General features: G+C 42.2%; 1 protein-coding gene across 1 annotated transcript; it reads left to right on the top strand.

The window, feature by feature from the left end:
- The first annotated feature begins 11,315 nt into the window (after window positions 1–11,315).
- On the top strand, window positions 11,316–13,850 carry LOC112902881 (50S ribosomal protein L24-like). The gene is made up of 5 exons (XM_025972073.1): window positions 11,316–11,539; window positions 11,640–11,735; window positions 12,798–12,901; window positions 12,994–13,130; window positions 13,486–13,850. The coding sequence occupies exons 1-5, from the start codon at window positions 11,480–11,482 to the stop codon at window positions 13,566–13,568; spliced, it is 480 nt and encodes a 159-aa protein (XP_025827858.1). The 5' UTR covers window positions 11,316–11,479; the 3' UTR covers window positions 13,569–13,850.
- Window positions 13,851–14,827: the final 977 nt, after the last annotated feature.

Genomic DNA, 14,827 nt, shown 5'->3' with positions numbered 1-14,827 from the left:
GAGAAATTGATATGAAAAAGAGAAGTGTGGCATTCAAAGCTCAAGATAGCAAAAAGGAAGAAGAAAGTGAGTGCCAAGATGAAGAATCGGATGAAGAGATGGCTCTCTTTGTCAAGAGATTCAATAGAATGATGAGCAAGAAGAATTTTGGCAAGAAAGGTCAATCATCAAGAAAAAATCCTTTTATGGACAAGACTTGTTTCCAATGCGGTGAAATGGGTCATATTAGTGTCAATTGTCCAAACAAGAAAGATGACAAGAACAAGAAAGACAAGAAAAATGATGAGAAGAAGAAGAAGAAGTTCATCAAGAAGAAGAAGAATGGTCAAGCTTATTTTGTTGAGTGGGATTCCGATGCAAGCTCCGATGATGATGATGATGATGATGATGACAAGCCATCCAAGGGAGTTGCCGGGATCGCCATCAAGGAGGCTCCATCTCTCTTCTCCACACCACATTGTCTTATGGCAAAGGGTGGTGCAAAGGTACAACAAGATGATGAACTTGATGAACTTTCATATGATGATTTTGTTGAAATGCTCAATGATGCCGATGAATTCATGACTAAAGAAAAGGCCAAGTTAAAGGAATTGAGGTTGAAGTTTTCTTCTCTTCAAGATTCCTATGAGGAGCTAAAGACTTCACATGAGAATCTCAAAGAAACTCATGAGAAGCTTGAGGAAGCTCACAATGCCCTACTTAATCATGAAAGAAAAGCAACATTGAGCATTGGTGTGAGTTGTGATTTAATTGATGATAAACCTTGTGGTTCTAGTTCTACTAGCTCTTTTTGCACCAAAATTAATGACTCATCTTGCAATGAATCTCTCATTATGGAAAATGATTTGTTAAAAAAGGAGGTTACTTGCTTGACTAATGATTTGAGAAAGTGCTATGATAGTAGAGCCATGTTTAATCATTGTTGGGCAAGTCAAAAGTTCACCTTGAACAAGCAAGGGTTTGGATATATTCCTAAGAAAGGGAAGAAGGCCTTTGTGCAAACCAAAACTACCTTTGTGAAGAGTAGTGGTAAGTCATATTGTGAAAAATGCAAGAAGGTTGGTCATGTTGAGAAGAATTGCACCAACATGAAAGTCATATCCTTTGATTCAAGTTACATTCTTATGAGAAATTCAAATGGCAATGTTAGTGCAAAATTTGTTGGAATACCTATAGATGGTGCTAAAAAGAATGCCATTTGGGTACCAAAAGTCTTGGTTGCTAACGTTGAAGGACCCAAGAAAGTTTGGGTACCTAAAAGAGTTATTTCTTTATTGTAGGTAAACTACAAGTCCGGAGGAAGACATTGGGTACTTGATAGTGGATGCACTCAACACATGACCGGAGATCCGATGATGTTCTCCTCTCTAGATGAAAATGTGGATGGCTATAGTGATATTATCTTTGGTGACAATAGCCGAGGCAAAGTCAAAGGAGTTGGTACAATTTCAATCTCAAGTGATCATTCTCTTTCAAAAGTATTGTTGGTTGATTCTCTCAAGTTCAATCTCTTAGCGGTCACTCAACTTTGTGATTTTGGATATAAATGTAGTTTCACTAAAGATGATGTAGTAGTGACTAGCTTGGATGGAAAAAATCACATCTTTACGGGATTTAGATATGAGGATGTATATCTTGTGGATTTTGCTACTAAAGAGGCCAACTTGTCTACATGTTTGTTCACTCAATCATCTTTGGGTTGGTTATGGCATAGAAGACTTGGTCATGTTGGCATGAAACAACTCAACCGTCTCATAAAGCATGATTTAGTAGTTGGCTTGAAGAATGTGAAGTTTGAAAAAGATAAGTTATGTAGTGCATGTCAAGCCGGGAAGCAAGTTGCAAATGCTCATCCAACTAAAAGTGTCATGTCAACCGAGAGACCATTGGAATTATTGCATATTGATTTATTTGGTCCTACTACTTATAGAAGTATTGGTGGAAATTGTTATTGTCTTGTGGTAGTGGATGATTACTCAAGGTATACTTGGGTTTTCTTTCTTCATGACAAAGCCGATACTTATGACATATTCAAAAAATTCTTGACAAGGGCCGAAAATGAATTTGAACTCAAGGTGAAGAGAGTGAGGAGTGACAATGGAAGTGAATTTAAAAACACAAGAGTTGAAGAATGGTGTGATGAGAAAGGAATCAAGCATGAATTTTCAACCAAGTACACTCCGGAACAAAATGGTCTTGTTGAGCGGAAAAATAGAACCTTGATTGACATGGCAAGATCAATGCTTTCCGAGTACAATGTTTCCGATAGTTTTTGGGCCGAAGCAATCAACACGGCTTGTCATGCGTCAATAGATTGTATTGCCATAGATTCCATAACAAGACCCCATATGAGTTGCTCATTGGAAGGAAACCAAATATTTCATATTTTAGAGTATTTGGTTGCAAATGCTACATTCTCAAGAAGGGAACTCGGTTATCAAAGTTCCAAAGCAAATGTGATGAGGGTTTTCTTCTCGGGTATTCATCTTGTAGCAAGCTTATCGGGTCTACAACAAAACACATGGTATTGTTGAAGAAGCATATGATGTTGAATTTGATGAAACAAATGGGTCTCATAATGAACAAGAAAATCTTAATGATGTGAGAAGTGATGGTTTAAGAAATGCAATGAAAAATATGTCAATTGGTGACGTTAGACCAAGAGAAGAAGATGAAAGTGATGAGGTCATTCTATCTCTATTAGAGTTAATCCTTCTATGTCTATCTCAAATGATCAAGCACAACAAATAGTTCAAGATTCTAGTAACGATAATTCTCAAGTACAAGATCAAGTTGGTTCATCAAGTGTACCTTCTTCATCAACTCAAGAACCCTTCGCTCTTCAAAGAACTCATCATATTCTTGCAAAGGATCACCCCGTGGATCAAATTATGGGTGATATTAGTAAGGGTGTCCAAACTCGATCTCGCATTGCTTCATTTTGTGAACATTATTCTTTTGTATCTTTTCTTGAACCTAACCGTGTAGATGATGCATTGAGAGATCCGGATTGGGTGAATGCTATGCATGAAGAATTGAATAACTTCACCCGGAATCAATTTGGGACCTAGTTGAGAGGCCTAGAAATTATAATGTCATTGGCACTAAATGGGTTTTTAGAAACAAGCAAAATGAAGATGGAGTGGTTGTGAGAAACAAAGCAAGATTGGTGGCTCAAGGCTTCACTCAATTCGAAGGTTTGGATTTTGGTGAAACTTTTGCTCCCGTTGCTAGACTAGAAGCTATTAGAATCTTGTTAGCTTATGCTTGCTCTCACAACATAAAACTTTTTCAAATGGATGTGAAAAGTGCTTTCTTAAATGGCAAAATTAGTGAACTTATTTTTGTTGAGCAACCTCCCGGTTTTGAAGATCCCAAGAAGCCAAATCATGTATATAAGCTCTCTAAAGCTCTTTATGGTTTGAAGCAAGCTCCACGATCTTGGTATGAAAGATTGAGAGACTTTCTTATTTCCAAGGGATTCAAAATTGGTAAGGTTGACACTACCTTGTTCACTAAAACCATTGGTAAGGATTTTTTGTTTGTCAAATTTATGTTGATGACATTATCTTTGGTTCAACTAACCCAAGTTTTTGTGAAGAATTTGGTGAAATGATGTCTAGGGAATTTGAGATGTCCATGATCGGTGAATTGAGTTTCTTTCTTGGACTTCAAATCAAGCAACTTAAGGAAGGCACCTTTGTGTGTCAATCAAAATATGTGAAAGATATCTTGAAGAAATTTGGTATGGAAGATGCAAAACCAATCAAGACCCCTATGGCCACAAATGGGCATCTCGACCTAGATGAGGGAGGTAATCCGGTTGATCAAAAGCTTTACCGTTCTATGATTGGTAGTTTACTTTATTTGACCGCATCTAGGCCCGACATCATGTTTAGTGTTTGCATGTGTGCACGATTTCAAGCCGCACCTAGAGAATGTCATTTGACCGCCGTCAAAAGGATTTTGAGATACTTGAAATATACTCCTAATATTGGTTTATGGTATCCCAAGGGTGCTCACTTTGATTTGGTTGGATTCTCAGATTCGGACTATGCGGGGTGCAAGGTTGATAGGAAGAGCACTTCCGGTGGTTGTCAATTTCTTGGAAGGTCTCTTGTCTCTTGGTCTTCAAAGAAACAAAATTCCGTGGCTCTTTCAACCGCGGAAGCAGAATATATTTCGGCCGGAAGTTGTTGTGCACAATTGTTATGGATGAAGCAAACTCTTCTTGACTATGGTGTGAATTTTGATGAAATTCTCTTGTTGTGTGATAACGAAAGTGCTGTGAAGATTGCTACTAACCCGGTTCAACATTCAAGAACCAAGCATATTGATATCCGTCATCATTTTCTTAGAGATCATGTAAACAAGGGTGATATCAAGATTGATGGTATTGGCACGGATGATCAATTAGCCGATATATTTACTAAGCCCTTGGATGAATCTCGGTTTTGCAAGTTAAGAAATGAGTTAAACATCATTGACTTCTCAAATGTGGCTTAAAAGCTAGCACATGTGACATATGGTTCTTCCATGTTTTCCTTGTTTCAATTTTCTGAATTTTTGAGGATTTTTGAGCCGTTTATGACTTTTCATGATTTACTCGATTTATTTTTGAATTCTTGTTATAACTTGCTCATATGAGAGTTTGGAAGGTTTTCATGCAAGATTTGAGATTTTTTGATTTTTATATGAGCAATGATCCCATATTGAAGTTAGAATTGTGAAAATTGGCTGTATTCTGAACAGATTGAAATTTGGTTCAGCGGACGGTCCGCGGGTAAGAGGCGGACGGTCCGCGGTTTATAAGGTTTGTTCAACAGAGACACTGCAACTTGTTTTGGGCCGCAGAAGTTATGAAGCGGACGGTCCGCTTGTCAGATGCGGACGGTCCGCAGGTCATGTGAACTGATCACCAGAGGGACTGCAGTGTTATTTTGGGGGCAGTGTTACTAAGCGGACGGTCCGCTGTAAGGTGCAGACGGTCCGCGAGCCATCTGGATTGGTCACCAGACGCTCTGCAGAACTGTTGACCGCTGCAAAATTGGAAGCGGACGGTCCGCCTGGGAACCGCGGACGGTCCGCAACTTGACAGAAAGATGGGTCCGGCCAGGTTGCCTTATATTGGGCTGTCTCTTTCTCTCCTCTCACCAACCCGAGACATACTCTCCAAAAGCTCTCTCTCTTTCTCTCTCAAGCACGTGGGGAAGACTTCAAGGTCAAGGATTTTTGGCGTGATTCGCGGACAGTCCGAGCACATCCCCGGACTCTTATCAACATTCTTCATCATGTCCTCTCGGTATTTCAATGAATCTCTAACCCTTGTTCTTAGATTTACTCATTGGAAAGAATTAGGGTTAGTGGCTCCGATATATTTTTGGGCCATGGATTCTTGCAAATAGTTGGGGCACTTTGTTTCTAGTGATGAGGAGATGGTGTAGTATTAATTTGGCTGGTGGATTTGAATCTAAACTCAAATTGTGGATGGATCAAAGGTTGGGGCGACTGCTGTGTTCATGCGCTGAACAGATGCGTCGCGGACGGTCCGCTGTCAGCAGGCGGACGGTCCGCGTTGGAAGCGGACTGTCCGCTAGTGTCGCGCGGACGGTCCGCCGGTGACAAATTTTTCAGCAGGAATCAGAATTGACTTGTGTGCTTATGGATTGGATATCTTATTTTTGTAATTGTTCTTATGGTCAATTCTTGATCTCAGGCCACCTCGGAAAATCTTCAAAGCTTTCACTTCAAAAATCAAGAAGGTTGGAACATCAAAGAGGCAATGGGATGGTGATAATTCCGATGACTCGGACTATGCTCCTAACCCTAGTGACATGGCTGCTGCATCCTCCGTGGGTGGTGTTGGTGATGACTCTTCAGAGGAGGAACTTGAGGGTTTTGAAGATGATGTTACTATCTTGATGGGGCTAGATCTTCCTAACCGACAGTGGACTGCTGAGAGTTATGCTAATGCTAGAGCAGTGAATCAGTTCGAAATGCCTTGTGACACCAACATCCTCTTTTTTAGAACCAAGGTACAACAAGATGCTTACTTCGGTCATTTGGTTAAAAAGACTGTGTTCAAACATCAAACCATTGACCTGGGGTATATGAGATCACATCCTGTCATGACTGATCTAGTAGACAGATTTGTGGAAATGGGGTTAGCAAATTTTCTGCAACATAGATGTGATTGGAATGAAACAGTCATATGCCAGTTCTATGCCACCGTAGAAATTGATATAGTAGCTGGCAAGTTTTGGTGGACCACTGGGAAAAGAACATATTTTGCCACATTTGCCCAGTTTGCTGCAGCTAATCAGTTGGACTATGATTTCATCACCAGTGAGCAAAGCATGAATGTAGTCTTGGAAAATCCTCTAGATGAAAATGACTACTCCATGTACTATGAGCCTGCACATCTTGGTATTGCCAGAAGCTTTGGGGGAACTCAGGGTATGAGGCATCATCCTACGGTGATCAATAAAATTGCAAGAGTCACATTCATGCCTAAGAGTGGCAACAAGGACAAGGTTAGAGGGCTCTATTGGAATGTGATCTCTCATGTCATGAATGGGAATAGAATTGATGTCATTGCCCTCATCATGGATCAGCTTGCAGATTTAAAGCTCAATATGGAGATGAACTTATATTTTGCTCCATACATTATGTCCATCATCAAGGCAACGACCTCTTGCCGAGGCATTTGTGAGTGCAAGCATACTCCTTTCAGGCCCTACAAGAACGATCATGCTTTTCTTATGAGGCCGTTGACTCCTTTCCCTGGAGATGCTGAAGCACAGGGGCATGATGGTGATGACGATAGTGACGATGATGCTCACATAGGAGCGGCTGCAGCTCAGCATGGCATGCCACCACCACCCCCTCCCGCACAGCAGCAGTGGGCTCCTCCAGCTGGCTATTTTGATCAGTATTTTACATCCATGCAGGCAGATCTCTCTTCTCAGATTACCGGGTTGACTAGTCAGATGCAGAGTCAGATGGATCTCAACTTCCAGAACATGCAGCAGCAGATGTTCCAGCCCATGATGGCTCAGATGCAGGGTGTTCAGGAGAGTTTACACTCAGATATTGCAGCTCTTGACTCCCGTTTTGAGGATTTGCCTTCGTCTGAGCAGGTTGAGCAGCTCGAGCATAGGCAGCAGCATTTAGAGCAGCGCTTTGACACCTTCAGCACAGCCTTCACTGGGTTTTCTGACCACTTCTACTCAGTGTTCCCGGCTCCAGTGCCGCCTCCGGACTTCTACCCACACTAGCCGTTCTATCCACCGCCTCCTCCTCGACCGCCGATGGATTGATCCTTTTGGAAATTGATGCCAAAGGGGGAGTAGGAGCTTTGGAGTGCCTTGATCTAGGGGGAGCTCATGGATTTCTCATGGAACTCATTCGCTTTTGCTTCCGCTTGCCACTGATATTTTATTTTGTGTTGAACTTTATTGGATGGACTTATGTTTTATATCTTGCATGGATTTGGCTTGTTATTTGTGATGAACTATGTTGATGTACGCTACTTCTATTTACTTATGTTCATCTTGTGGTTGTGAGGCTATGGTAATCAAGCTAAAATTCATGTCATATATATTGTGTATCTTGTATGCCTCAATTTCCACTTGTAGGGAAAACTCCGTCAAAATGCTCATATATAAATATGTGTGCTCTGGATATTCATTCAAATTTATATGCACACATCAAGGGGGAGTTCTCTCTACTTATTGAACTTGGTGAACTTATTCATACATATTCTGAAATTTTCAAGAAAAATGATTAAGTTTTTCCAAAGTTCAATTTCAAGTTCTCTTTATGCCTAGCGTATGAAGTTGACTTGAACACTTTTATCACTCCAAAACTTAGTGTTGTCATCAATTACCAAAAAGGGGGAGATTGAAAGCATCTAGGCCCCTAATTCGTGTTTTGGTAATTAATGACAACGGTTTGTGGATTAACAATTCTTTTTGAGAAAATGAGTATAGGTTGATCCACGGATGAATGAGAGTTATTTGCGAACGTGTGGATTTTTGGAGATGATGAGAAAAAGTTTGGGCTCAAGGCAAAGGTATAAAATAGGGTCTTTTGAATTTTACCGGTCACAAGGTGCTTAGTGGATGATAAGTGACCGGATTTGTTGGATAGATAGCCGTACTATCAAGAGGGGTCATGTACTCGTGCTTGACAGGTCTCTAGTGCCATTTTACTCAAAATATCTAAATGCATGCATGAGGGCTAACTACGCTTTGCCGGGTTTTGAAAAAGAACATGTTTGAGTGCTGACTGCTCAAGAGCGGACGGTCCGCCCCTTGGGTGCGGACGGTCCGCTACCGTTCCAGAAAGGCTTAGAGGGTTTATCTGGTGGCTGGCGGACGGTCCGGCTCTCCTGAGCGGACGGTCCGCCACTGTAACTTTTTTTGTTCCAGAAAGGATGCTCTCTGGTCTGCCTAATTTGTGTGGCCCGCGGACGGTCCGCTTTTGTGGCGCGGACGGTCCGCAGGCACTCTGATAAATTGATCCAGGAACATTGTTGTCTCTGCTTGTTCCTCTAGGATGAACTGCGGACGGTCCGCCCCTTGGTGGCGGACAGTCCGCAGGCTAATTCCAGGATTGTTCCAGAGACCCTCATGTCTCTGGAGTTGTGGAACACTTAACTGCGGACGGTCCGCTGGTTTGGTGCGGACGGTCCGCCAGGGCTGTAACGGCTAGTTCTGACACGCATTAAATGCTCTCTGACTCTCTGGTTTGTAACGGCGGACGGTCCGGTTTTTGAAACCGGACGGTCCGCGATCTCGCAGAAAAGACTGTAACGGCTAGTTTTTGATGGGATGTCTATATATACCCATTGCCCGGCCCTTGGGTCACTCTCTTGGCCATTTGGACTGCATTCTTGACCCTCTAGAGCTAAGACATCCCTCTCTCTCACACACTTGCTAAGGATTTGCATTTTTAAGAGTGAGAGTGCTTCCTAGTGCATTGCATCAAGAGGTTGAGCTTTGTGGCACTAGGGAATCTTCAAGCAAGGTTTATTGGCTTGTTACTCTTGGGAGTTGCCGCTCCCTAGACGGCTTGGAGAAGGTGATTTCGTGGAGCTTCTTGAAGGAGATTGTTGAGAAGCCCCGATTTCGGTTGTGAGAGGTTTTGTGCTCACCTCACCGGAGTGGTGAAGAGCAACTCTAGTGATATCGAGGTGTGGAGTGGTTCCTTGATTCTAGCCGGCTCAAGATCAAGAGGTTCTTGATAGAGGAGCGGTTGATTCTTGGAATCCACCTCAACGTGGATTAGGGGTGACCGGCAAGTCATCGACACCACGGGATAAATTTGTGTGTCAAGCTTGGTTATTTCTCTAACTCTCTCTAATTGTTGTTATTTTGAGAAATTTACTTTACTAGAGCTTGAATTGTATTTTGTCACCCTAGATTGCAAACCTTTCTAGACATAGTAGTAGCATGACATAGGGCTTTCTTTTGTTACTAATTAAATTTCTCTAGTGTTGTTGGTTTTAGTTTTTAAACCGCCTATTCACCCCCCCTCTAGTCGGTGTTCTTGATCCTACAAGTACCCTTGGAAAAAGTACTACCTGCAGCATCAGGGCAATCATGCTTAGTGTACCTATCTATGATATCCTTTATAATTGTCTGGTACATGTCCTACTTAATAATTAACGATGATGTATTATTGCATCTGTCCAGGTTTCTGCTCTCAGCCAGTGCTTGATGCCATAAGGATCATTGTCACAGTGGTGTGGGTGATCTTCCAATGTATGGTTTCTCCAAACTGGTTGCATATAGTCTTTCAAATTAGTTATATGGGTTTCAAGATAACCATTTTTCACCCTTTGTTAATATAATTATATATTTTCTTTTGAAAAATTTGCAGAAACAGACCTTTATTGTACAGAATTATTTGCTGGGAAACCACCGCCACATCATCTAGACTACTTAATGCAAGTGATGCTTCTACATTAATTATTAAACAGATTAAAAGCCGAAAAAACTAGTAACAGTGGAAAGGCCAGCCGGCCGTCAATTTGGTGGCAGAGGGAACCTGCTGTACTTGATCGGGGGGGGGGGGGGTGGAGGGGGGTGCCCCCTTCCGCCACTGTATATATGCTTCCCCTCCCTCTTACTTGTGTCGTAATGGATAAATATATGTGTCTATATATATATATGCTCTTCCCCTTACCCACTAGATGATCATGTGCCCATCAAAAAACAAAAAACAGATGATTGTGTGAGTGTCTATACACGCTCTACCTCTTACCTGTGTAGTAATGAATAACCATGTGAGTGTCTATATGGTGCTGTTCGGATCCAAGGGCAAATGGCAAAAGAGCAAATGGCAAAATTTTTGCTCCTGTCACATCAGATATTTGGACGGTAATTAGAAGTATTAAATATAGTTTAATTAAAAAACTAATTACATAGATGAGGACTAAATGACGAGACGAATCTATTAAGCCTAATTAATCCATAATTAGCAAAATTACGGTAGCATTTGCTCTTTTGCACTTTGGGGTGTTTGGATCCAAAAGTGCAAAAAAAAATGCAAAAGAGCAAAAATTTTGCACTTTCTCTTTCTCTTTCCATCGGATCCGAACAGGCCCTATATATGCTTTCCTTCTTACTCGTGTAGCAACTGATGACTATATGAGTGTCTATATATACTCTACCCATTACATTTACATGTGTAGCAATGAATGGCCATTATATATATATATATATATAGATATATATCCTCGTACCCGTGTAAGAACGGATGACCATGTGAGTGTCTATGTATACTGTTCTGTTTAGCTGTGTATTATCGTGCACACCTGTGGGTGTCTGTATGTGCTGCTCCTTTACCAATGCAATACAGTAATGGAAAACCATATGTGAGTTCGTTTATATGCTCTACCATTAGGACAAGGGAAGCGCATGATGCTTAACTAGACTTTAAGTTGGAACTAGTGCAACAAGTAGATTTTTTTGTGGCAAATTATACAATACTTATCATCTACAATAACCATGTAACATGGGCCGCTAGTAAATTAATAAAATAAATTGTTGCTTGCTAACTGCATGCCATCCAATCAAGAAGTGAGGGAGGGATAATAGAGAATCTTTTTTTTGTGCACTGCTAGCTTGTGACATGCAATCTTATTTTCTAAGTAAAAAAAAAAATCCGCGACTTAGCATGAGCAATTTTTGGCAAATATGTGGATTCAAAGTCAATTTGGACTCGGCCGAGTACCGGGCCAGCCCAACCAGGCCTATCTTCTTTACGGCCCACGCGTATCAGTCCTTCAGTACCCCGGCCCAATCGGGCTCTCAGCAGTCAGCCCCAGCGCCCCGCGCCGCCGCTCGCTCCTTTCCTCCTCCACCCTTCGCCGGCCGCCGCCTCCCTCACGGACCGCCGCAGCGCGCCATATTTCTGCCCTCCTGATCCGCCACTCCAAACCCGCGGGGGAGAGGCGGCGGCTCCAAGGAAGATGGGGTGGAAGGCTGCGGAGAAGCTTATCAGGCACTGGAAGATCCTCCGCGGTGACAATGTAATATCTCTCGTTCTCCCGCCCGCCGCCCAGTTAGTCTTTTCAGTCCTACTCTCTTCTCATTGCAAGATCTCCCATTCTCACTTTTTTCCACTGCCAGGTGATGATCATCAGAGGCAAGGACAAGGGGGAGACAGGGCTCATCAAGCGGGTGATTCGGTCGCAGAATCGCGTCATCGTCGAGGGCAAGAACTTGGTAATTTGTTGTCCGTTGCTCTTTCTCAGTTACCTACCCGAGTGTTGAATCAGTGTAAAAGATGTGTGTGTCATCATCCATCCAGTCGTTTAAATTGGACTCAACTCAGTTGCATAATTGGCTGTATCAATTCAATTAAACCTATCCCTCAGTAACAGTGTGCTATAAGTGTTTGTTGAAATTCCCAAGTCATTACAACTGAAAGACGAACCTTCACAAATTTGTGTAAATTCTTCAGAGCTCGGACCATTGTTGGTGTTGTGCTCATGGTTTTAATCTGGTGTTATAAGTGATTAGATGATGCCCAGTCTTTATCCCCATTGTACTGCTTTTCAGCTAATCATATGAGTTTGAACTGTGAATGCTGAATAAATGTAGCTTTTCCTCCCAAAGTACCACGCATCCATCATAGCACAAAGATATCAAAGCACGAAGAGTGCACACATTAATAGGATGTGGGAACTGAATAACAGTGTGCATTCGTGGTGAGATGATGCGGGCCTTGACAAATTGGTCAGAGTTCAAAGAATAGAGGTGCCATGACACTCGAGGGGAACAAGCCCACCAATATCTATTGATTTTTTTTTTTTGTTGAGGAGCACAGGACAACTATAGCTTCTTGCTGTGTAACAAATCATTATTCTGGTTTACATTCTGCAGTGTCCTTTTACATGCTTTACTAGTCTCATGTGGGACATGGCTGCCTACCATATCAGTGCTTACATACTGACATAAGACCATCTAAGTTCCTAGCTGCATGAACACATGTATTAAGGCCATACCCAATAGATGCTCAATAATTCAATTGCTTCTAATGCGGTAGCCAGTTGATTTATGTCGCAGAAATGCTGTGGCGATACCAAGCAGGAACATCGAAACATCATTTTTCTCATTTTCTGAAATCATTTTTTATTTACTTGAAATATATTGCACATTTGTTCGTTATTCTGGGTACTGTTAATGACAACCAGTAAACAGAAACAACATTTCCATTGTCTTGTGCCTTGCCATGTCCACTTGAACATTAGAAATTACATAAATAGTTGTGCTTCTTCATTTCAGGTTAAGAAGCACATTAAGCAAGGGGAAGGGCACACAGGTGGTATTTTCTCGATTGAAGCACCACTTCATGTTTCAAATGTCCAGGTGGTTGATCCTGTGACTGGGTATGGATATGATACCTGATCATGTTTTAGTGCATATAGATATATTGCTTTCTTAACTTCTCATTATAAATTCAATACAACGTTTCATGCAGGAAACCATGTAAAGTTGGATATAAGTATTTGGAAGATGGGACCAAAGTCAGATTCGCTAGAGGCATGAATGCATCTGGTGCTGTGATACCCAGGCCAGAAATTTTGAAGGAGAGAAGAAAACCAAGGCCCACATCACGTATGTCTCATATATTTTTGAACACTCATTATATGGTGATCCACATCATGCACGTTAGGTGCCATCTCAGTGCAGGAAAGAGAATTGTGGTTCAACAAAGTAATGAGCAAATAGACTCTGAATATTGTTTGTTTCGAGCACTAAATATGATTTAACTCCAAAGATGATATAGGTTGCATAAGTAAACGAATAAGTAGGTCACATCAGTAGTAAAAAAACGCACTAAACATTTTGCCATATACTCTTTTGTCATTGTTCTAGGGTCTCCAATACATTATTTGGCTATTTTGAGTATTTGTCAAATGTACATTTTGTGATGAGAATTTGCTCTTATTTGTTCCTTCCAATCATGCAGCTGGCCCAAAGGATACACCAATTGAACTTGTGCTGGAGAAGACATACGATGAGAAAGCTGGGATCGGTATGCCTGATCTATAGATGCTACATTGGTTCTGCTGAATTTAGTATTTGTGAACAGGTCCTAGTATCACGGGGAGTGGATGATTGTTGCAGCTGTACTGTGCTTCCCTCATAATAATCATGTGTTAAAAGTTGAAATAGTCTTTTATTTGTTATTGGCATGTATGCTGCCTTTCTTTAGGCCGAATGTTCAGTTCTGCAGAATTGCGGAAACGCATTCTTGGTCGAGAAATGGCAAAGATCTGTATCTTCTTAACGAGATATCCATTTATGAGAAGAGATGTCAATTCAACTTGCTAACCGTTTCTGTTGCTGTTAGTTTGTGTGTGTTTTCTGGAATCTGAACCATATATTGTTTCATTTTGCAGCACTTTAAGGCTGCTTTATGAATTGTTCTTGGAGTTTACACCTTTTTTTGCAGGTTTTTGCTTGTCACTGGTTGGCACTTTGTAGATAGTTATTGTACACCGTATATGGATTAGAGAACTTGGCAAGACATTAACCCGCTGAAACATTTGAAATCAGAGCTTGCAAATACATATAAACAGCAGTCATCTCTCCTGCACTACAACAAGAATGACCAAACGGCGTTGTTACATTCAAGAAGCATTGTATAGAATCTCACCCTCAGTAAAATTTACGAGTGTCACCATACTATTCCTACTACAAGCTACAAGATATGATCGTGAGGCCTACTTCTTCTCTTCTTTGGGCACGATGACAGTGTCGTTGCCCAACAACGAGAATATATGCTGCTCCATCTCGTCGTCAGTCATCGTTGAGTTGCCAGCCGCTTCCTCCTCTGCTTCGGCTGTCTTCACGGCCTCTTCCATGGCCTTTGCCAAGTCGTCCTCGTCGAAGTCGTCATCTTGAAGCGCCGCAGGGGACTCCTCGGACGGCAGATCAAATGCTGCGACTCTTTCCTCCTCTGCTTCGTCTCTCTCTCTCGGTTCAGCGGCTTCAAACGGATCACGTGTCTTCTTCTTCGTCTGCGCGGACGGCTGAGGCCGGCAGTGCTGTGCCGGTGCTTGCACTGGCATGTGGCAGGCACGAACCACCGGAGGAATCGGCGGCGGCATCTGCTGCTTAGGCTGCCTAACTGGCTGCGGTGGTGCGGGCGCCGGTGTGCGCCTCGGCAGCGCTGCAAGACGGGTCGGAGCTGACGCCGGAGGCTGAGCTGAGGCCGGCGATGGTCCTGACACCGAGGGAGTCGACGGAGGAGCCACGCCACCGAGACAGATCTGCTGCTTTGGCTGCGCAACTGGCTGCGGTGGTCC

This window comes from Panicum hallii, chromosome 8 (genome assembly GCF_002211085.1).
Source record: "Panicum hallii strain FIL2 chromosome 8, PHallii_v3.1, whole genome shotgun sequence".
In the NCBI taxonomy this organism is placed as follows: Eukaryota; Viridiplantae; Streptophyta; class Magnoliopsida; order Poales; family Poaceae; genus Panicum; species Panicum hallii.
This window is presented reverse-complemented; position numbering and strand designations above follow the sequence as displayed.